We start from the raw sequence: 23,462 nt of genomic DNA on the forward strand, positions 1-23,462 counted from the left end.
GGAGATGGATTGTTTAAGTTTAGACTTTGGAGTTAGAGATATTAATATTTGTTTACTTGTATTTGAATATTAGCCTAGGTTGGTTTGGGAAGTCCGGGGGGTGGGGGGATGGGTTATAACATTGTGTAATATCTGTGATGTATTTCTTTTTTTTTTATGATAAAAACAATAAAATTTTATATTGAAAAAAAAAAAACAAAAAAAAAACAGAGGGATAGAATCAAGATCACATGAAGTATTAATACCTCTTTACAGTGCCTTAGTAAGGCCACACTTGGAATACTGCATCCACTTTTGGTCCCCATGATGTAAAAAAGATGCTGAGACTCTAGAAAGAGTACAGAGAAGAGCAACAAAGATGATTAGGGGACTGGAGGCTAAAACATATAAGGAACGGATGCTGGAATTGGGTATGTCTAGTTTAACGAACAGAAGGACGAGGGGGGACATGATAGTAGTGTTCCAATATCTCAGGGGCTGCCACAAAGAAGAGGGAGTCAAGCTATTCTCCAAGGTGCCTGAAGGCAAGACGAGAAGCAACGGATGGAAACTGATCAAGGAAAGAAGCAACCTAGAACTAAGGAGAAACTTCCTGACAGTTAGACCAATTAACCAATGGAACAACCTGCCTCCAAAAGCAGTGAATATTCCAACACTGGAAGATTTTAAGAAGAGACTGGACAGCCATTTGTCTGAAATAGTGTAGGGTTCCTGCCTGAGCAGGGGGTTGGACTCGATGACCTCCAAGGTCCCTTCCAACTTTTATTATTATTATTATTATTATTATTATTATTATTATTATTATTATTATTATTATTATTATTATTATTATTATTATTATTATTATTATTATTACAGGCACTCTGCAGTCATCGTAATTTTGAAAAGGAGCCATATGTAGCTTTTTTGGGGGGGTCTGTTGTAATTTCAAATGTTCATTAAATGGCCTTTGATATTTCGAGGATTGCCTATATTTTCATTATTCTTCCAGAAACAGGGGTGTTTATTGCAATACTTGGTTGTCATGTGGTTGAATTCTACTGTTTAAGACTCGCATAGAAAGCTGACAGCCCAGATTTGAGACCCAAGTGCCGCACAATAGGGTGAGCTCTCATTCCTTGCCCCAGCTCTTGCCCACCTAACAGTTTGAAAGCATGCACATGCAAGTAGATAAATAGGTTCCACTTTAGTGGGAAGGTAACAGCTTTCTATGCTCCTTTGCTATATAGCCATGCTGGTCACAGGACCACAGAAAAAGTCTTTGGACAATGCTGGCTCCTTCAGCTAAGAAACAAAGATAAGGACCATACCCTAGATTCAGGCACAACTGGATAGGGAAACCTTTACTTTTAGTGTGCATGTGAACTACGATGACCAGTAAAAATAATTTCATACTTCGCATAATTCTATATATTGAGTCAGAGATGTCTATCACATACTAAAATATCTCAACACATCAATTTCTGTTTTTATTTATTTATATGTTTTATGGTACACATTTTAAATTCCCTTCCAGAAGGAAAAAAGATACGACCTACCCAAATCTTGGGGGAAGGGTAGAAATTGCAACATAGAAGGCTGATCTAATGGCAGATTGCTCTGTGGCTTAAATACGCAAGGGGGGGGGAGATCTGAACATGGACAAATAAAGAAATATTTCTTAAAGCTTTCTCTTCATGAGATGATGTTTATTGTTAAGTTCAGGTCTCATCACAATGATAAAAGACTTGGGAAGAAAGATACACACCAATAAGCCAGCACTGGAGGAGATCATGGAGAAGATCTCCACAGCCAACATATATTTTCCCCTTGTGCTTAGATAGGTTGGAATAAAGCACAGCCAAACACTGCAGAACACCAACATGCTGAAGGTGATGAATTTGGCTTCGTTGAAACTGTCAGGCAACTTCCTAGCTAGAAAAGCAGCAGAGAAGCTAACCAGAGCAAGAAAACCCATAAAGCCCAAAACACAGTAGAACATAAGCGATTCCTCATTGCACTCCAAGATGACTTCTTCAGACATTGATTGCATATCAGTATCTGGGTATGGTGGAGAGGTTATCAGCCATGCAACACAAAAACATATTTGAACAAGAATGCAAGATAAAAGAATGAAACTGACCATTCTTCCCCCAACCCATTTCCTTAATTTGGAACCAGGTTTGGTAGCCATGAATGCTAGAACCACAACAAAGGTTTTGGCCAATACACAAGAAACTGCCACAGAAAAGATGAGGCCAAAAGCTGGTTGTCGAAGGAGACACACAATCGTGTTGGGTCTCCCAATAAATAGAAAGACGCAAAGGAAAGAGAGGAGGAGGGAAACTAAGAGAGTGTAAGTGAGATTCCTATTGTTGGCTTTGACGATAGGAGTGTCTTTATGTTTCATGAAAATTTTTATTACCAAAATTGTCATTAAAGCAAAGCAAAGAGAAAGAGAAGTCAGACTGATCCCCAAGGGTTCTTCATAGGACAAAAAGGTGATCCGCTTTGGAATGCACATATTTTTATCAGGATTTGGATAGTGATATTCTGCACATGGATAGCAGTCATCAATGTCTAAAAAAGAACACAGTGGAATTGATATTGTTGATTACAGATAGTGTTATATTCTAATGGCTTAGTCCCATTATATTTGGAGATTTCCTACCCTTCTCCTTTGAAATTTTCCCTTCTGGACACAGATGGCAATCATAGCAGCAAAATGACTCTCCTTCTTTCTTTGCCTTGCTGTATCCTCTCTCACAAGGATCATTACAGAGAGATAAAGGTAATGCCTATTAATTAATGAAAAAGAATATTTTAGTATATAGAGGAAAAAGGAAGTGCTTAGAGCGATATTGTTACTGTGGAACAAACAGCATGAAATTTGATTAATAAGCAGAAATAGTATGATGGTATCTTTTTGAGATGTAATTATTCTGAAATAATAATTCATTAATTATCTATCTTTATTGGCATCCATGGCCTTTCATAAACATAATCCCCACTCTCCAAAAACAATTTCTATGCTGGTTAGTTAAAGATGGTTTTCTTAGCTTCTGAATTTGAATTCCCCAGACTGAGGATATGTAGTACACTGGACTTCAGCTTTTACTTAAAACCGTGAGAACCATTGTCCATAATTAATACAGGGCCAAAATGAAGGGTACAATATTCTATACCAATTATTAGTATAGAATATACTGTCTTACAAGGATCATTACACAAAGATAGAGGTAATGCCTATCAATGAATGAAGAAGAATATTTTAAGATTCAGAGAGGAAAGGAAGTTCTTGGAGTGATACTGTTAGTGTGCAATCAATAGATTAAAAATAAAGTAGTGTGATAACATATTTTTGATGTAATTGGTCTGAAATAATAATGAATTAAATATCTACAATTATTGGTATTTATGGCCTTCTATCCCCACTGTCCAAAGACAATTTCTGTGCTGAGTAGTTAAAGTTGGTTTTCTCAACTTCTGAATTTTGAAGCCAGTTTTTACATCAAAACCATGAAAACCACTGTCCATAACTAAAAGGGCACCAAAATAAAGGGTACAAAGTTCAATAGCAATTCTTACTGATATATTTTTTTTTCCCTGCCATTTGTACCTACTGTAGATTAGTCAGAAATGATGCTTTGAGACTTTAATCATTAAGGATATTTAAATGAAGGCAGACCAATCTAGAGTCAAAAAGCTAACCTGATTAAAGCCTACTGGCCACGTGGTGGAATCCACAGAAATATTGAAGAACTTGTCTGCTGGAGCTGTGAGATCTATTATTCCAACTTTGACCCTCACAAAGGATTGGTTTGGGAATGTGATCCAGTTGATAATATCAAATCCACCAATGAATTCTCCATTTTTGTCAAAGGAGATCTTTTCACCAACACTGTTGTTGAATCTGACACTTCTCAGAAAAGAATGAACCTAAAATATATTGATACTCAGAAAGAAAAAAAGAGAGAACAGGACTGAGGGAGGGAGACATAATTCATATATTCAAAACATTCATATGAATATTTCTTTAAACAAAGAAAATATAAACATTTTTTAAAATTTAGTTGTAGACCAGTATAAAACAAATGACATAACAATCATTCTAACACAAAGGAAGAGATAACATATCAGCTTACTGAAATAAAATTAACATAGAATTGCAAAAAAAAAACCTTTGTAGTTTAATTTTGAACGCTACTTAAGCCAGAAGACTTGTAATAAATATATAATAAATACTAAGAAGTTTAAAACTACCATATCATTGTGCTCATTTCACACAATAGCAAGGTTATACTCAAAATCCTACAAGCTAGGCTTCAGCGGTATGTGAACCAAGAACCACAAGAAGCACAAATTATTTTTTGAAAAGGCAGAGGAAATAGTGAACAAATTGCCAACAATTGCTGGATTATGAGAAAGCAAGTTAGTTCCAGAAAAACATTTACTTCTGTTTCATTGACTGTGCTAAAGCCTTTGATTGTGTGGATCACAACAAACTGTGGCAAGTTCTTGAAAGAGCTGGGAGTATCAGACCAACTGAGAAACCTCTATGCAGGTTCAATAAGCAACAGTTATAAGTGGACATGGAACAAATGATTGGTTCAAAATAGGGAAAGGAGTACTACAAGGCTGTATATTTCACCCTGCTCATTTAAATTATATGCAGAGTAAATTATGAAAAACTCCAGGCTGGATAAATCACAATCTGGAATTAAGATATGCAGGAAAAATATTAACAACCTCAAATAAGCAGACAATATTACTTTAATGGCAGAAAGTGAAGAGGAAATAAAGACCCTCTTGATGAAGATAAAACGGGAGTGTGCAAAAGTTAGCTTGAAACTCAACATGAAAAAACTAAGATCATGGCATCTGGTCCCATCAACAGAAGGAGCAGAAACAGAAGGAGAAGAAATGGAAGCAGTGACAGATTTATTTTCTTGGGCTACAAAATCACTGCAGATAGTGGCTTCAGCCATGAAATTAAGAGAGGCTTTCTCCTTGGGAGGAAAGCTATGGCAAACCTACACAGTCACAGAATTGTGTGTGATTAAAAGCAACTATTCCAAAGAAATCATCTAGAACAGGGGTGTAAAGCTGCCAGCCTGCGGGCTGGTTGTATCACGTGGAAGCCACGCCCACCCAACTTCGACAATGGGAAACAAGTTGTGATACATTGTGACACATCATGTGACATGGCAAGTTTGACATCCCTGATCTAGAAGAAAAAGCAACAACTGCATATCATGTGAATGGAATAGAGCACATCATTCTATGTATTAATAGACTGAATGTATGGCAGAGATATGGAATATAATAAGGAGGTGAAATCTCTGGAGGGAGGCGATATATTTCAGACAAGTAAAAGACAACTTAGTTTGAATATTATGTGTGAGAGAAAGAGGATGAAAACACTCCTTCCTGAATAGTTCACAGATTATACTGTGGATGCATATATTAAAGTGCTCAGTCTGGCAAGATTTTGTCTATAGGTATGAAACAAGAAAGAAATCAGCTTGGAAGAATCATCATATCCCATTCTAAATTTTGCAGGCAATTAATTTCATGGACAGTAGTACATTCTAAGACAGTGATGGCGAACATTTTAGAGACCGAGTGCCCAAAAACTGGCCCCGCCCACACTCCACCCCCTGCCCCACCCCCACTCTGCCACCACCTCCCTGCCCAAAGGGCAACACACTGCCTCCAGGGCCCACCGCAGATTGCCCAGGCAGCCCAGCAGCACATGGTGGCCATGCCCTCTACCCACACCCCACAGCATCAACTGTCCGCGATGGGGCATGAGCGCAGAGTCTTGTCTACACTGCCTGGCTTCCATGTCCTTGGCAGCGCTGCTCCGCGTGGGCCACACTCAGGGGTGACTCTCCTCCAGGGGGACTGCTGATGAGGAGGGTGTCATGGGGGGGAGGCAAGGTTAGGGCAATGGCACGTCTGCCCACAGAGAGGGCTCAGAGTGCGGCCTCTGGCATCCGTGCCATAGGTTTGCCACCACTCTTCTAAGAGATGTGGTTACAATTTTGTAGGATGCTATTTACAATTTTAACATCAGCATATAAATATTTCAATTGTTTAATAAATTACTGTATCTCACATTTAAACCTAATGTCAATCCCTCAAAAATTATTATTCACTAGAGTCTATGGACAGATCTTGCAATTGCAGATATGGTGGTTTCTGTACTACTCTGCTTACAGACTTACCTGCCACCATGCTTGATTATGAAACTGTTTCCTCCCTTCTTTAACAAATGTTTTTTCCCTGGATTTGGATGAATACAGAGATTGCAAAGCATGTGCCACAGCATAGACTGCATTGTAAATATTGTAACTCTGGCCACTCATTAGTGTTTCAAACACAGATGTGGGAAGGGCCTCAAGCCTCTCCTGTCCAGTACATTTCTTCCCAGAGATCTCAGTTTTTGAGTTTGCAAAGAAACAGTCAAATGCCTGTTCCCAAAAATCTTTCCGAAAATGATCGTGCTGGTTGTTGCTGTTTGGATTCAGGTTTTGAAGAAATTCCTGGAAGTCTTGGATCTCCTTGGTATGAACTACAAAGGATAAAGCACCATGTAGAAAATGGATATCCCAAAATTTATGAACGGCAACTGAGGTGTAATCTGTCTGAGCAGTTATAAGCCAGATCTTATTCTTCTTTGGTATATCCTCCACTTCTGAAAACTGGAGGAAGCTTCTCAGAGCTGCTAAGGACTGAATTTCACCATATAAAATTACCACATTAGCAGTGCTGTTCATGAGGACGTGGTAGATATGTAGCCCTTCATCTATGGTATCAGTAAAATCGCTGTGAAAAGCTACATTTGGGAACTCTACTATGAACTCAGTGCAGATACCATGCTCAGAAAATGTGGGAAGAACCTCCTGGACAAATTTCTCTCCTTTCTCATCCTTTACTACAAGAATTCCAATCCAGATCCATCTAAAATACAGCAATAACTGCAGGAGGCCATTATGTTGGTGGGATTCATTCGGAAACATTTGTTGGAAGAAAATTGCTTGAGTCTCTTTATCCATGACTGGAGCAGAGCCATATATCAACTACAGAAAGATAAACATATGCAGTTGCAAAGGTCTATGTGAGCCTAAAAAATCATTTGCATTTTTGGGTATCTTTGATGTTATATTGTGAAACATTATGCAACTGGTTATGTTTATTAGGAAATATCAACCAAGATGTCACTCTTGAGGTATCAGTAAATACATTTTTGTCGAAGTAGTCTCATTTTGAATATTTGAATCTTAGTTCAGTGTCTGGAATTTGGATATATTTTGCTGTGTCAAATAGCCCCACCATCTGTTCAGAATTATGATTACTTATGCTAATCTTATCAAGGAAAAATAGTATCTAGGAATCTGAAAGGATTCTTAGGAATATCAACAAGATGTCACTCTTGAGATATCAGTAAATATCTTTTCATCGAAGTAGTCTCATTGTGATATATATCACATTTGAACCTTGGATCAATTTCTAGAATTGGAAAATGTTTTGCTATGTCACATATCCCCACTGCCTATTCAAACTTACTCATTACTCAGGCAGCTCTACTGATCCTATCAAACAAAAAATAATATGTAGGCATCAGAAAAGGTTCTCTTTTTCACAGAGAGAAGCATATACAGTAGATACCTGTGAGGGAATGACAGAATGATTTTGTAGGTCTTCAGCAAATCTTACCTGAGGAATTTTGTAGATGCAGAGCACAGTTGCCATGTGAAGAGAGATGTCAGGTGCCCCAATGACTGCAGCCAAGGTATTTGGGACCCCACACTTGTAGTTAGGGATGAATTTTCCCTGAGTGAAAGGCAGAAGCATTGAGGCGAAGTAAGTCCAGCTTGGACTAAAATTGCTGTTAAAAATGTGGAAGCCCAACGTGATGTTGGGTAGGATCTGAGGATTTTCATTAATCTGTTTTATAGTAAATGCTAAAGTCAGAACATGCTGGTAATTCTGAAAAACTATTCTGTAAAACAATTAAAAAAACCATTAAGAAAGGTCTGCTACACATTATAGCACTTGTAATCATTCAGTACAATACATTTTGTGGAATGTGTGAAATAATTCTTATTTCTTTGTTCTTATACGTAAGAATGGCCCACTATCAAACAACAGATTTTAAGAATGGCTTATAGGCAGAAGGAAATGGCTACATTTTGGCACCAGAAATATCAAATGACAAAACTGATCATATATGCTTCCCCTTTCTTAATGATAGTAACAGCTTCATAATTAAGCTAAATTCCTGTATATTAATAGATATGCTTCCCCTTTCTTAATGATAGTAACAGCTTCATAATTAAGCTAAATTCCTGTATATTAATAGATATTTAGATGTGATGTGTTATAAATGGAGATTTGATCTCCATTTCAAAATTACCTGGAGACTAAAGTAAAATATAACTTCACGTAAAATAAACCTAGACATCCTATTTTGGATGCTTCTTTCTGGACTTTTTGCCATTAGAGGAAACATTTCAAGCATCAGGTAATATACCAGAAAGACTCAGAGCTTGACAATAAATTAATGATTTACTTACATAAGTCCATCATGAAATCCCTGAGAAGGATCTTCAATAAATTTAATGGGATTAGAAGATGCAAAGTAGGCAGAAACAATGCCAGCAATATTAATGTCTCCAAACTGATGATAAGTATGCTGAATAGGAAGAGGCTGATGAAAGTCACATTGAACGCTAGGATCCTTGCACACCACTTCAGGCAATACTATCAACAGTAACTCCATGAATACTAACATCTTCCATAAGTGTCTTCTTTCTGGGTGCAAACGCCTCTGTCTGCCACAAGTTATTTGAAGTGGATCAGACTGACCTGCCTTCTTGAGATGCTCTTCAGACACAAATATCGAGTGCAACATACTATCAGATCAACTCATAGAGCCTTGGGGCCCCCAGCCATGGGTTGGAATATCATAGGGACAATAAATACCATAATTCAGTGTCCCTTCCTCCTGTTTTCATGGAGTCCCATAGGATTTGGAGGAGACAAACTATTTAATTTCTTCATGATAATAAGACAGTCACATATGTGAACATCTTCAAAACATGTGAGGGCCTCCTGAGGCAGCGATGCATGAGCAATAAGACAAAAATAAAATCATTTTATCAATAAATCAAAATAGAGATGTAAATATATGTATGCATAAAGGCATTATTATAGATCTCTTCTCTTCTCTTCTCTTCTCTTCTCTTCTATTCCATTCCATTCCATTCCATTCCATTCCATTCTATTCTATTCTATTCTATTCTATTCTGTTCCGTTCCGTTCCGTTCCGTTCCGTTCCGTTTCGTTCCGTTCCGTTCCATTCCATTCTATTCTATTCTATTCTATTCTATTCTATTCTATTCTATTCTATTCTATTCTATTCTTGTTTTATTCTATTGTATGTTCTACTCCATTAAATTACATTCCATTCTTCCATTGCACTAAATAAAATTACTTTCTATTCTCTACTATCCATTACGTTACCATTATTTTCATATATTCTTCCAGAAATTGGGATGTTTATTGCAATACTTGGTTGTCCTGTGGTTGAATTCTACTATTCAAGATTGACATATGATGCTGTAGAATGATAATTTATGAAGATTGCATTGGGAAATCAACTAAGGACAATGTAGTAAGCATATAGCAGAGTGAAGATTGGTTTACTAGCAATAGAACAGAGGTAAGGACTCATACCATAGAGTTAGTTTAAAAATTAAAGAATATAAGAATCAGAATACAGTTTTGTTTAATTCTTTTAGAAACTGGAATAGGGAATCAGTTCTCCAGTAATAACCATAGAGCCTATATTGTAGTCTCTTTATAGAACGTTCTAAGTGCTGGAAGTACTGAACCTACAACTGTAAATAAGCTTAGAATCACTGTTATAACTCAGGACAGTCATTACTCAGGTCATATAATGACTGTGTTCAATTTTATTAGACATTAGACATCAGTAGACATTAAGGGTAGGTTGTGGTCATTAAGCAAATCCATTGTCTGAAATGGGAATTTTTTGCTGGAAACTGTAGGTCTCTGACAAAGAAACCATCATAAATGACACTTGCATGATTGTGAGATGCTGCAAACACTCATAAATGTGGGTCAATTGCTGAGCATTCACAATGTAATCACAGAAGGGATGGATTGGCTATCAGGACTTAAGTAGCCCTGAAGATGTTCAATGTAACTTTGAACTGTTACTAAGAACCTGTAACTTGAGAACTACCAACTGGTATAGTTGCAGGAGCCAGTGGTCAATGAAGGAAGCAGTTTTTGCCACAATCTTTCAATCAAATGCCACTTTCAGATTTGTGAAAACAGCACACAGAACACCTTCAGGAAGGTTAATGTACTTTGCAGAGAGCTGGTGCAGAGTGTTGCACTGATCCACAATAGAACAACCTGGCATTGACTGGTTTGCTCCATTTGCTAATTATGAATAGTCAGCTGCTAGGACACCTAAAGGTGCTTTTTCAATATGCAATTTGTTTTTCCTCGAAGACATTTTGTTTCTCATCCAAGTTTGAGTGGCAGGAAATGGAAGGATTTTTATTTCTTGCAATCATCTGGTCATTAGCACTCTTTCTGAGAATTGTTGAGGCCACTTGGAGGTTTATCTGTGCCCTCGGATTATCTGAATAGTGCAAATAGGTGTGGAACCTTTTTGTGTGTTTTTTAATATTTTTTTATTAATAATAAAAATTAAAAACACATTGGACATAGATATGGCATCACTGGTTCCACACATCTTCCAACATTTTACAGTAGTATTAGTACTCATATAGACATATAGTTCTTGAGCTTTGCTTACTATTTATAATATAATATTAACACTTTTTCCCTTATTTCTGTATATCTATTTATCTTTTAAATATACATTTGTCTATAATCTATATTTTATTCTAACACTATACATTTGTCTTGGCTATCCTCTTATTGTCTATCCAATCATAAAATTGTTCCCAGATTTTGTAGTACTTAGTTTCACTTTTATCCTTGAGTTCACTTTTATCCTTGAGTTTGGAATTGCTGAAAGGACTATGTTATAAACAGGAGATAGGTGGTATCATATCCCTCTTCCTCTGTTGACAGTTTTAATATAGATGGACTCTTTGACCCCTCTTTCAAACCAGCAATTCTCTCTGTCCACAATGTGGACTTGGCTGTCTTCAAAAGAGTGGCCTTTGTCATTCAAAATCAGCTATCTCCTGTTTACAACATAGTCCTTTCAGCAGTTCCAAAAAGGTTCCACACCCATTTGCACTATTCAGTTGACCCTGAGGGCACAGATAAACCTCCAAGTGGCCTCAATAACTCTCAGAAAGAGTGCTAACAACCAGATGACTGTGAGGAATAAAAATCTTTCCATTTCCCTCCACTCAAACTGAAGAAACATCTTGTAAGAGAAACAAAACATCTTCAATGAAAAACAAAGAAAGTCCTGTTGCCTCTTGAAAAAGCAGCTTTAGAACAACCATGACCTAGAAGACTGAGACTGGGAGCTAGCTAGGACGGTTGTTAGCTGGTTTGGAGCTGGACTGGTTTTGTTCTCCTTTTTTGGCATTATAACATAATTTGTCCATTGCTTGGAGAGTATAATATTAGTGAATAAGAAGAGAAAACTCTAGCCAACCAATTTTATTTCAGCATTTGTGGGAGGATCAATTCCTCTCTGGGAACATCTGCACACCACCTTTTTTTGTCCTTTTTTTCTTTTTCTTTTTGTGCAACTTGTGGTTCCAGTAGCAGCACCCTTTGCAACTCTGCTTCTCTGTTTTCTTTTAACTAAACTCTAACAGTGATGATGCTAATCGACAAGAGTTCTTTGCAGCTTTAGAAAGAGCAATCATAACTACAACATTTCTTGCAGAGACCCCAGAAAGCACCAGGCCAACTATCATATCACACATCAGAAGAAGATGAGAACAAAACCAATCCAAAGCAGAGAACAGAGCAGTCCTCAAAAAAGCCCTCAGAAAGCACCCACCCCAAGTTCTGGTCTGTGGTATGTAGGCAAAATAGGAGGATAGGAGAAATTAATAATTACGAATTTTAAGCAGAAATAAGGAAGTTAGAAGAAAATTAGGCCTTTTCATAAAACATTGAGTTTTGCAGCAGATAGTGGGTGGATAATATAAGTTGAGTCTGAGGTGGACATCTACAGTAATGAGTCACCTCATTTTCTGCCACTTTCTTGGGCTATTTCCTAAACTAGTGCATTTTATTGGAGGTTTGTATCTGACACTGATGGGCAAAGCTCGCTGTCATAGGTATTTGTGCAGGAAGAATAAGTGTTCCTTGCTGGAAGTATGCTTACATGCAAATTTCTCAGTTTGTGTGCTTTATGAAGTGTTTGATGCCAATATGTCATACCAATAGAGGGTGAATATTGGGCGATTTGCGGAGGGCCCTGGAGGTGGTGAGTGGCCCTGCGGGTAGGTGGGGCAGGGGATGGAGGGGCGGGGCCAGTTTTTGGGCACTAAGTCTCTAAAAGGTTCGCCATCACTGGACTATATCTTATCTCTGCTACTGTAGGCCCAACAAAGAATTAATTATTTAACTTCTACGCTGATCATCTCACGACATAGAAATCTAGGTAGCTTACAGTCATTCAATCAAATATCATACAAAGCATTAAAACGTTAAATGCAGACCATAAATTTAAAATTCAATTAAAATTCAATTTTAACTGAATTAAAATTCAATAATCAAAATGGAGAGGATGGGAGTGAAGTACACATGTGGAGTAAATAGGTTCTGTCTAATCTATTACCATGTTTCCCTGAAAATAAGAACCAGTCTTATTTTATTTTATTTTTTTGCCTCCAAAAGAGGCACCAGGTCTTATTTTCAGGGGGGTGTCTTTTCCACACATCTCCACAATCGACAGCCCCACCAGCCAGCCCACTTCTTCTGCAGCCAAAGGAGCAGCTTCATTCTGCAGCTGAGAATGGAGCTCTGGCCTTCATTTTGCAGTCAGCGGCATTTCCAGAAAGCCATTGCAGCTGAGAACTGAGCTATGGACTTAATCCATAGCTCAGTTCTTGGCTGCAATGGCCTTCCGGAACGGCCTATGACTGCAAAATGCAGGCCTGGGGATGCCACAGAAGAAGTGGGTTGGTGAGGAGAGGCCTGACTGCAAGGTAAGTGGGTGTGGGGCTTGATTTTTAGGTGTGTGCTTCACCCCAAAACTAGGGCTTATTTCTGGAGTAAAGCTTATATTACCTCCCCCTCCCAAATCAAGCTAGGGCTTATTTTTGAGGTAGGTCTTACTTTTGGGAAAGCATGGTAACCATCTCCAACATACCGCCCTCCCATCGGGGCAGCCTGATATCCAACCCATTTCAGAAGACCAAAATGGTGGTTGTTGATCTAATCTTGGGGACACAAGCGTCAATGGGTTGGGCACCATGGTAGAAAATGCTTTTCTCCTGAACCACCCACCACACACAGTATGCCTCTTATGGCACCATGGCTTGGATGAGCTAATTCCTTTGGAGTGATATGGTTCCTCAGATAACCAGGTTCCACGTTCTCTGTTAATTATTTAAAATAATTTTTAAAATATTTTATTTTTTGTCATTCACATTTCATTTTGTCCCTCTTTTTGCATTCTTTCTTTAATAATTATGTTCCACCATTTCTTTGATATTATGTAACTTTTCTCCCACAGCGAGTTGGCTATCTGACTGCTTTAGAAACAAATAATTGGCATATCTTGTTTAAATGAAAGTCTCATTTGTACTTAATCCCCACTTCTTTTACATGTTCAAGTGTGCGTATAAACTTGGATGACCAGTAAAGAAAAATTTATAATTCAAATTTAATCTATATATTGAGTCAGAGATGTCTATCACATACTGAAATATCACAAAAAATAATATTGTGTTGTCATTTATTTGTTTCTTTGTTTACATGGTTTTATGCTTCTCATGTTTAATTGTTTTCCAGAAGTAAAAAAAAAGTTTTGAATTACCCAAATCTCAGGGACAAGGTAGGCTTTGCAACACAGCATGCCAATCTAACTGTACATTGCTCACTGGCTTCAAAGGGCAAGTGAGGAAGATCTCCAACATGGACATACAAAGAGTATCTTTCCTAAAACTTTCTTTTCATGAGTTGTTGTTTATTGTTCAGTTCGGGTCTGATTACTATGATAAAACACTTGGGGAAAAAGATAAACACTAATAAGCCAGCACTGGAGGAGATCATGGAGAAGATCTCCATAGCCAATGTATATTTTCCCTTTGTGCTTAGATAGGTTGGAATAAAACACAGCCAAACACTGCAGAAGACCAACATGCTGAAGGTGATGAATTTGGCTTCATTGAAACTGTCAGGTAATTTCCTAGCTAGAAAAGCAGCAGAGAAGCTAAGCAGAGCAAGAAAACCCATAAAACCCAAAACACAGTAGAACATAACCGATTCCTCATTGCACTCCATGATGATTTCTTCAGACATTGACTGCATATCAAAATCTGGGTATGGTGGGGATGTTATCAACCATGCAGCACAAAAACATATTTGAACAAGAATGCAAGATAAAAGAATGAAACTTACCATTCTTCCCCCAACCCATTTCCTTAATTTGGAACCAGGTTTGGTGGCCAGGAATGCTAGAACCACAACAAAGGTTTTGGCCAATATACAAGAAATTGCCACAGAAAAGATGAGGCCAAAAGCTGGTTGTCGAAGGAGACATACAATCATGTTGGGTCTCCCAAGAAATAGAAAGACACAAAGGAAAGAGAGGAGGAGGGAAACTAAGAGAGTGTAGGTGAGATTCCGGTTGTTGGCTTTGACAAGGGGAGTGTCTCTGTGTTTCACAAAAATTGTTATTACCAAAGTTGTCATTAAAGAAAAGCAAAGAGAAAGAGCAGTCAGACTGATCCCCAAGCGTTCTTCATAGGACAAAAAGGTGATCCGCTTTGGAAGGCACATATTTTTGTCAGAATTTGGATATTGATCTTCTGAACATGGAGAGCAGTCGTGTATATCTGAAAAAGAATGCAGGTGAATTGATATAGGGAATTAGAGTGTTGTGCCATCATGACTTAGTCCCATTATATTTGAACATTTCCTACCCTTCTCCTTTGATATTTTCCCTTCTGGACATAGGTGGCAATCATAGCAGCAAAAGGACGTCCCTTCTTTCTTGGCCTTGCTGTATCCTGTCTCACAAGGATCATTACACAAAGATAAAGGTAATGCCTATCAGTGAGTGAAGAGTTAGATTTTAAGATACAGAGGGGAAAAGAAGTGCTTGGAGAGATACTGGTCATGTAGAATCAACAGAATAAAAATAGATTGATAAGCAGAAATATCTACAATTATTGACATCTATGGCCCTGTATAAACATCATCACCACTTTCCAAAGATAATTTTGGTGCTGGCTAGTTAAAGATGCTTTCTCAACTACTCAAGTCACTAAACTGATGAAATCTAGTACATTGGATTGCAACTTGTACTTAAAAACCATGGAAACTATTACCCAGAATTAACAGAGGGCCAAAGTAAAAAATTACAATATTCTGTACAAACTAGTAGAAAAGTAAACATTCTTACAGATAATGATTTTCTTCCCCAGGATGTTTGTACCCAGAGTAGTCAGAAATGGTGCTCTGAGACTTTTATCACTAAATGAAGGCAGTCTAATCTAGATTCTAAAAGCTAACCTGATTAAAGCCTACTGGCCACGTGATGGAATCGACAGAAATATTGAAGAACTTGTCTGCTGAAGCTGTAGGATCTATCACTCCAACTTTAACTCTAAGAAAGGACTGGTTTGGGAATGTGATCCAGTTGATAATATCATATCCACCAATGAATTCTCCATTTTTATCAAAGGAGATCTTTTCACCAACACAATTATTGAATCTGACACTTATCAAAAAAAAATGAACCTGAAACAAAGAGACATTCAAAGATGAAAAAAGAGAGAAAAGGACAAAGGGAGAGAGAAATAATTCATATATTCAAAGCATACATATGAATGTTTCTTTATGAATGTACTCATATGATCACAATCCTGGAAGTCAGCAACTGGCCTGGTTTTCTGACTTTCATGGCATCCCACAGTTACTTGATTGTGATTTTCAATCTACAGTATCTTGCTGGCCTTCCACAAGCAAAGTCAATGGGGAAGCTAGAAGAAAATTGGAAGTTGTGATCACATGAAGTCCATGCTTAAAAAAACTATGCAGTCCTCACTTAACAATGGTAACTAGTGTCTGCCAGAACTGTTGTTGCTAAATCATTAAGTAAGGCTTGTCAGTAAAATTTACAATATAATGAAAGATAGACTTACTTTTATAAAGTAAAATCTAAAATTAATTTAGGAAATAATGTTAGGAAACTATATTCTACCTAAGAAATAAAGTCTCAGTACAGAAGTTAGGCAGTGGCAATTGAGGACCGAAGGGCAATGACATTTCTTTTATTGGATGCATTAGAGTAGAAGCAGAGTCAATATCTGCAGGAGTTACTGAAATTTAAAATCCTACATTAATGCTGAATTCGATGACTTAACTGTCCATCATTTGAAATCTATGATTGTTTCATCCCATGGGAGAACATATGTCTCACAAAAAGTAGGCTCAAAATAACATATAAGGCTGCTTTCATTCTTCTGCATCCATTTGCTCTAAAACTGTGCATGTTTTGTTGCGAACAATTAGGTGTAGAAATGCAGATGGCTCTTAAATGGTCTATGAAGAGGTCAAAACCCTATGCCTCATACAAAGGGAATGTTTCAGCATGCTGAATCTTGTTTGAGTAAGAGTCACAATATATCAGTCCTTCCTCTTCCACACATGAATTGTGTGGGAAGATAAGGGAATGATTGTACTTTCAATAACCCATGAACTTTGTCTGATTAAATGCAATCATTTCAAATAAAGCATATATAACAAGAAAAAGCTTCAGCGTATCATGTATAGGGAGTAAAATACCTCCTTCCATATATTTAAATAGACAATTTATGGAACAGTGATGGAATGTAATAAGAAAGTGGAGTCCCAGGAGGGAGGGATTGCATTTCAGAAAAGTAAAAGACAATTCAGGTTGGATATTATGTCTGAGAGAAAGAGGAGGAAGATAGCCCCTCCCTAATAATCTGTAGATAAAGATAGCAGAGTGCTCAGATTGGCAAGATTTTATCTATAGATGTAAAACAAAAAGAAATCAGCTTAGAAGAATTACCATATGCCATTCTTGGTTTTGGGCTTGAGAGACAGTTAATTCCATGGAGAGAAGTGTATTCTAAGAAATTTTGCAGAATGCTATTTACAATTTTAATATCAGCATATTTAATATTAATAATCATATTTTAATTGGTTAATCCTTTCTTACATCTAATGTCTGGGTTTTCAGAGGGCAATATCCCTGGATAATATTGTTGGCTAGAGTTTATGGACACAGGTTGCAGCTACAAATATGGTGGTTTCTGCACTACTCTGCTTACAAACTTACCTTCCACCACACTTGATTGTGAAAATGTTTCCTTCTTTCTTTCACCATTGTTGTTTCTCTAGATTTGGAGAGAGACAGAGATTGCAAAGCATGTGCCACGGCATAGACTGCATTGTAAATATTGTAACTGTGGCCACTCATGCATGTTTCAAACACAGATGTGGGAAGAGTTTCAACCTTCTCCTGTCCGGTACATTTTTTCTCAGATTCCTCCACTTTTGAGTTTGAGAAGAAACAGCTGAATGCCTGTTCCCAGAAAACTTTCCGAAAATGATCATTCTGATTGTTGCTTGGATTTAGATTTTGAAGAAATTCCTGGAAGTTTTGGACTTCTTTTGTGTGAACTGCATAGGATAAAGCACCATGTAGGAAATGGATATCCCAAGATTCATGAAAGGCAGTTGAAGTGTAATCAGTCTGAGCTGTTATAAGCCAGATCTTATTCTTCTTTGGTATATCCTCCACTTCTGAAAACTGGAGGAAAGTTCTCAGAACTGATAAGGACTGAATGTCACCATATAAGATTATCACATTGGTTGTGCTGTTCATGAGAACATGGTATATATGTAATCCTTCATCAATGGCATCATTAAAATCACTGTAAAAAGCTACATTTGGGAACTCTTCTATGAATTCAATGCAGATGCCATGCTCGGAAAATGTTAAGAGCATCTTCTCAAGAAATGTCTCTCCTACAAGAATTCCAATCCAGATCCATCTAAAATACAACAATAACTGTAGGAGACCCTTGAGTTGGTGAGATTCATTCGGAAACATTTGTTGGAAGAAAACTGCTTGAGTCTCTTTATCCATGACAGGGGCAGACCCATAGGTCAACTAGAGAAAGATAAACATATGTGATTCCAAAGATCTATGTGAGCCTCTGAAAACATGTACATTTGTTTGAGTCTTTGGGTATTCTTATTCTTATAAGAAATAAGAAACATTATGCAACTAGTTGTGTTTATTAGGAAATATCAACCAAGATGTCACTCTTGAGATATCAGTAAATACATTTTTTGAAAGTGGTCTCCTTGTGAATATTTGAAATTTGAACCTTAGTTCAATGTCTGGAATTGGGGAATGTTTTGTTGGAACAAATATCCTCACCATATATTCGGTTACAATTACTCATGGTGCTATTCTGCTCTTATTAAGCAAAAAATAATATCTAGTTATCTGAAAGGGCTCTCCTTCTTACAGAGAGAAAAACACAGACATCTGGGGAGGTACAGCAGAATGATAGTGTATGTCTTCAGCACATCTTACCTGAGGGATTTTGTAGATGCAGAGCACAGTTGCCATGTGAAGAGAGATGTCAGGTGCCCCAATGACTGCAGCCAAGGTTTTGGGGGCCCCACACTTGTAGTTAGGGATGAATTTTCCCTGAGTGAAAGGCAGAAGCATTGAGGCGAAGTAAGTCCAGCTTGGACTAAAATTGCTATTAAAAATGTGGAAGCCAAGCGTGATGTTGGGTAGGATTTGGGAATTTTCATTGATCTCTTTTATAGTAAAGGCTAAAGTCAGAATATGCTGGTAATTCTGAAAAACTATTCTGTAAAACATTTTTTTTAAAAAAAATACATTAAGAAAGGTCTGCTTCACATTATAGCACTTGTAATCATTCAGTAAAACACATTTTGTGGAATGTGTGAAATAATTCTTATTTCTTGTTCTTATACATGAGAGTGGCCCACTATCAAACAACAGATTTTAAGAATGGCTTATAGGCAAAAGGAAATTGCTACATTTTGGCACCAGAAATATCAAATGAGAAAACGGATCATGGGAAATATGTGCTTCCCCTTTCTTAATGATAGTAACAGCTTCATAAATTAAGCCACATTTCTGTATATTAATAGATAGGAGATTTGATCTCCATTTCAACATTACCTGGAGACTTCACATAAAATAAACCTAGACATCCTATTTTAGATGTTCCTTTCTGGAATTTTTGCCATTAGAGGAAACATTTCAAACATCAGGTAATATACCAGCAAGACTCAGAGCTTGACAATAAATTAATGATGCACTTACATAAATTCATCATGAAATTCCTGAGAAGGATCTTGAATAAATTTAATGGGATTAGAAGGTGCAAACAAGACAGAAATAATACCAGCAATATTAATGTCTCCAAGCTGATGATAGGTATGCTGAATAGGAAGAGGCTGATGAAAATCACATTGAAGACCAGGATCCTTACACACCACTTCAGGCAATACTATCAACAATAACTCCATGAATACTAACATCTTCCATGAGTGTCTTCTTTCTGTGTGCAAACGCCTCTGTCTGCCACAAGTTATTTGAAGTGGATCAGACTGACCTGCCTTCTTGAGATGTTCTTCAGACACAAATATTGAGTGCAACATACTATCAGATCAACTCACAGAGCCTTGGGGCTCCCAGCCATGCCTTGGAATATCATGGGGAGAATAGATACCATCTTTCAGTGTCAGTTCCTCCTATTTTCATGAAGTCCCATAGGATTTGGAAGAGACAAACTGGCTAATTTCTTAATGATAATAACACAGTCATATATGTGAACACCTTCAAAACATTCAGGACCCCCAGAAGAGTTACCCAGGAGCCACAAGACAAAAATAAAATCATTAAAACCTTATAGCAAAGTATAGGCGTTGATATAGATTCATTCTTTTCTGTTCTGTTCTCCCATTACACTACACTATACTATTTCACTCTCCATTATACTCCATTCCATTTCAATTAAAGGTAGTCATCAAGATAGCACTCATCCATTATGGCACTCATCCATTATGGTTGTATGTCATCGCTGTTATTAGGTGAAACATGTCACTTAACACCCTCCCCCATCTCTGTTCACCCCTAATGAAACATAAAATGAATGTGTGGGTCACTAAGTAAAGTATAGGTTGCCTCCTGGGTGGTGGAGGATGTTAGAAACCTACTACAGGTTCAGGCCCAAGGCCTCCCCACCCCTGAAATAACCCATGCTCCACTTTCCATCCCTTGGGTCCATTCAGGCCTTTTCCTGTCAGTTTCTCTGAGGCCTTAGGCCTAATTCCTACCAAACACTTTTTCTCCTCACCTTTTGAAGAACTCTGAGAACTTTCAGAGTACTGGACTTCCTTTTTTGTTGGCTGCATGGCATGGTAGCACATTTTCTCGCATTCTGGTCATTGCTGCATGGTCCACAGATAAACTCCTTCATTTTGCTGCCTGAACAAAGTCTGCACTCTGCAGCATTCAGAAATTTCTACAGCACTGTACAGACCTCTCTAAGGCAAATGAATGAAGCAGTTTGTTTGGTGGTCACCATTTTCTCCTCTGCCTATTTATAGGTGGGTACAAAATGGTGGCCATATTCAGACTGCTGCACAGTCTGGAAATAAACTACTTTGTTCTCCTGCCTTAACAAGGTCTCCACAGTCTGGTGGCTGCCATTTTGTCCCACTCACAAAATTTGGAACATTGCCATATGGCCTTGAGGCAAATAAAAACCTGGCTTCCTTCCACAACATGAGGTCCAGAGAGTTTCTGAAAGTAAGCAGGAGGGAGCATGATGGGCAATTGGGGAGCAGGCCCAATTATTACAGGGTTATAGCTGGGCGGGATGGGGGGAGAGAGGCAGGAAGGCACTGTAGTGACCCTATAGTGGTTGTAAGGGCAAACTATTGTGTAGTGGGAACGGCAAGGCATGAAGACATAGGAGTGAAAGTAACAGCTAGTTTATTCAATCCACACAGAAGCGGCTCTAGCAGCTGCTTGACTTATATTTATACGGACCACCACTACAGATAATTTTTTCTTCCTAGGGACATTTGTACTTAGCCTAGTCGGAGATGATGCTCTGAGACTTTCATCAATAAAGGCATTTTTTGCTATATAAATAAAGGCATATCAATTTAGATTCAAACAGCTAACCTGATTTAAGCCTACTGTCAATGTCGGCCATTTTGGTGCTCCGATTGATAGCTAACAAGCAGGAATGAAAACTTGCAGTAGTCCAAATTACAGTATAACCTCGGCTTTCTGGCAGTTCCACGATGAAATCCATCGCTATATCTTGCCATGGTCTATTTGGGTCGGCTATCGGTTGTAGCAGCCCTAGGGGCTTCCCCGTGTGAGGCTTTGAGGTGGCACATACCGGGCAGCCTTTGACATATGTTTCCACATCCGTCCACATTCGAGGCCACCAAATCTGATGTCTGGCCAAATGTAAGGTTTTCAGAAAACCAAAGTGGCCCACTTGTTTCACGTCGTGACAACGGTGAAATACTCGGGATCACATTGCCAAGGGAACATACAACTTGCTATCATGCCAAGCTAGGCCATCTCACTCTGTCAGTACTCCCGGATTATCCCGTAACCAAGGGTCATCCAGGAGAGCTGCTTTTAGGTCATTGTCAAGACCGGTTGTCACTGAATGGGAAACTGCCTCATCCTGACTATAAGGTGGCATGATTGCTTGTATTACCTCCTCTCTCCTACTATCATACTAGGGTAACCGGGACAAAGTGTCTGCCAGGAAGTTCTTTCCCCCTGGCATGTACTTGAGATGAAACTGAAACTAGCGGAAATACTGCGCCCACCTGATATGTTTGGGAGACAACTGTCGGGGGGTTTGCAGTACCTCCAGGTTTTTATGATCAGTCCAGACCTCAAACGGCTCCCTTGCCCCTTCCAACATATTCCGCCAGGTCGATAAGGCCCACTTTACCACGAATGCCTCTTTCTCCCAAATAGCCCATGCTCATTCAGTTTCTTTTAGCGTCCGGGAGGTGTAAGCGCACAGCTGCAACGTCCCCTGGCTGTTATGCTGGAGTAGAACTGTCCCCACAACCACATTGCTGGCATTGGCCTGCATCACAAACGGCTTTCCCGGATCTGGGTGTAGTAAAAAGGGCTCCCTTGCGAACAGGAGTTTCAACGCCTCAAAAGCGTGCTGGTAGTCTTTTGTCCAGGCCAACAGTTGTCCAGGACGTGGTTTTGTTGTGGCTTTTTGGGTACGCAACAGGTCCGTCAGAGGTAGGGCCACTGTGGCGAAGGAAAAGATAAAATGTCTATAAAAATTAGCAAACTCCAAAAAGCTTTGTAATTGGTGCCGTGTCTTCGGTGCCTGCCACTCCAGTATGCTCTTCACCTTATTGGGATCCATTTCAACCCCCTCTGCCGAGATCCGATACCCCAAATAGTCAGGCGTGATTGATGGATTTCACTTTTCGAGAGTTTAACATACAACTGGGCCTGTAACATATCGCGTACCAACCTGACATGGTCCTCCATGGTCTTAGTATATATGAGGATGTCATCGAGGTATACAAGTACCCCGTGGTACAAGTGGTCATGCAACACCTCATTAATAAGTTGCATGAACACCGCGGGGGCCCCTTGCAAACCGAAGGGCATCACCCAGAACTGGTAACTCCCCAAAGGACAGTTAAAGGCAGTTTTCCATTCGTCACCCCCCTTGATTCGAACCTGGTAATATGCTTCCCTGAGGTCCAATTTCGTAAACACTTGGCCCTGTGCCAAGTGAGCTAGGAGGTCCTTCATCAAAGGAAGGGGATACATGTGCTCAACACAAACCGCATTGATACCATGGAAATCTACACATAGCCGGAGGCCTCCGTCTTTCTTTTCCTGGAAGAGAACTGGGGCTGCTATCCAGGAATGGGCCAGCTGGATGAATCCTCGGGTGAGGTTTTTGTCAATGTATCACCGCAACTCATCCAACTCACGGGGCATCATGGGATACATGCGGGGTTTTGGTAGTTTGTCCCCCGGCAGTATATTGATAGCACAGTCAGTAGATCGATGGGGTGGTAAACTGTCACACTCCTGCTCACTGAATACTTTTGCTATGTCCTTATATACCTCTGGGAAGTCAGGTTCTTATACCACCTGCTCCTGGGTCACTTTTATCCTCTCCTGCTCCCCCTTGGGATCCGCACCCGGTGGCTGCGGACCAACCCCA

The 23,462-nt window shown here is 38.8% G+C and overlaps 2 protein-coding genes across 2 annotated transcripts; both read right to left on the minus strand.

Moving 5' to 3' along the window:
- Window positions 1-1,660: 1,660 nt before the first annotated feature.
- On the minus strand, window positions 1,661-8,767 carry LOC107291803 (vomeronasal type-2 receptor 26-like). Its single transcript, XM_015820834.1, has 7 exons — window positions 8,562-8,767; window positions 7,702-7,987; window positions 6,210-7,064; window positions 4,434-4,535; window positions 3,691-3,918; window positions 2,651-2,777; window positions 1,661-2,559 (listed from the first exon to the last, which is right to left on the minus strand). The coding sequence occupies exons 1-7, from the start codon at window positions 8,765-8,767 to the stop codon at window positions 1,661-1,663; spliced, it is 2,703 nt and encodes a 900-aa protein (XP_015676320.1).
- A 4,997-nt stretch (window positions 8,768-13,764) lies between these two features.
- LOC107291804 (vomeronasal type-2 receptor 26-like) lies at window positions 13,765-20,646 on the minus strand. The gene is made up of 8 exons (XM_015820835.2): window positions 20,574-20,646; window positions 19,538-19,724; window positions 18,770-19,055; window positions 17,501-18,337; window positions 15,706-15,933; window positions 15,114-15,240; window positions 14,590-15,026; window positions 13,765-13,815 (listed from the first exon to the last, which is right to left on the minus strand). The coding sequence occupies exons 1-8, from the start codon at window positions 20,644-20,646 to the stop codon at window positions 13,765-13,767; spliced, it is 2,226 nt and encodes a 741-aa protein (XP_015676321.2).
- Window positions 20,647-23,462: the final 2,816 nt, after the last annotated feature.

This window comes from Protobothrops mucrosquamatus, unplaced genomic scaffold, assembly GCF_001527695.2.
Source record: "Protobothrops mucrosquamatus isolate PMUCROS unplaced genomic scaffold, P.Mucros_1.0 scaffold1188, whole genome shotgun sequence".
Taxonomy (NCBI): Eukaryota; Metazoa; Chordata; class Lepidosauria; order Squamata; family Viperidae; genus Protobothrops; species Protobothrops mucrosquamatus.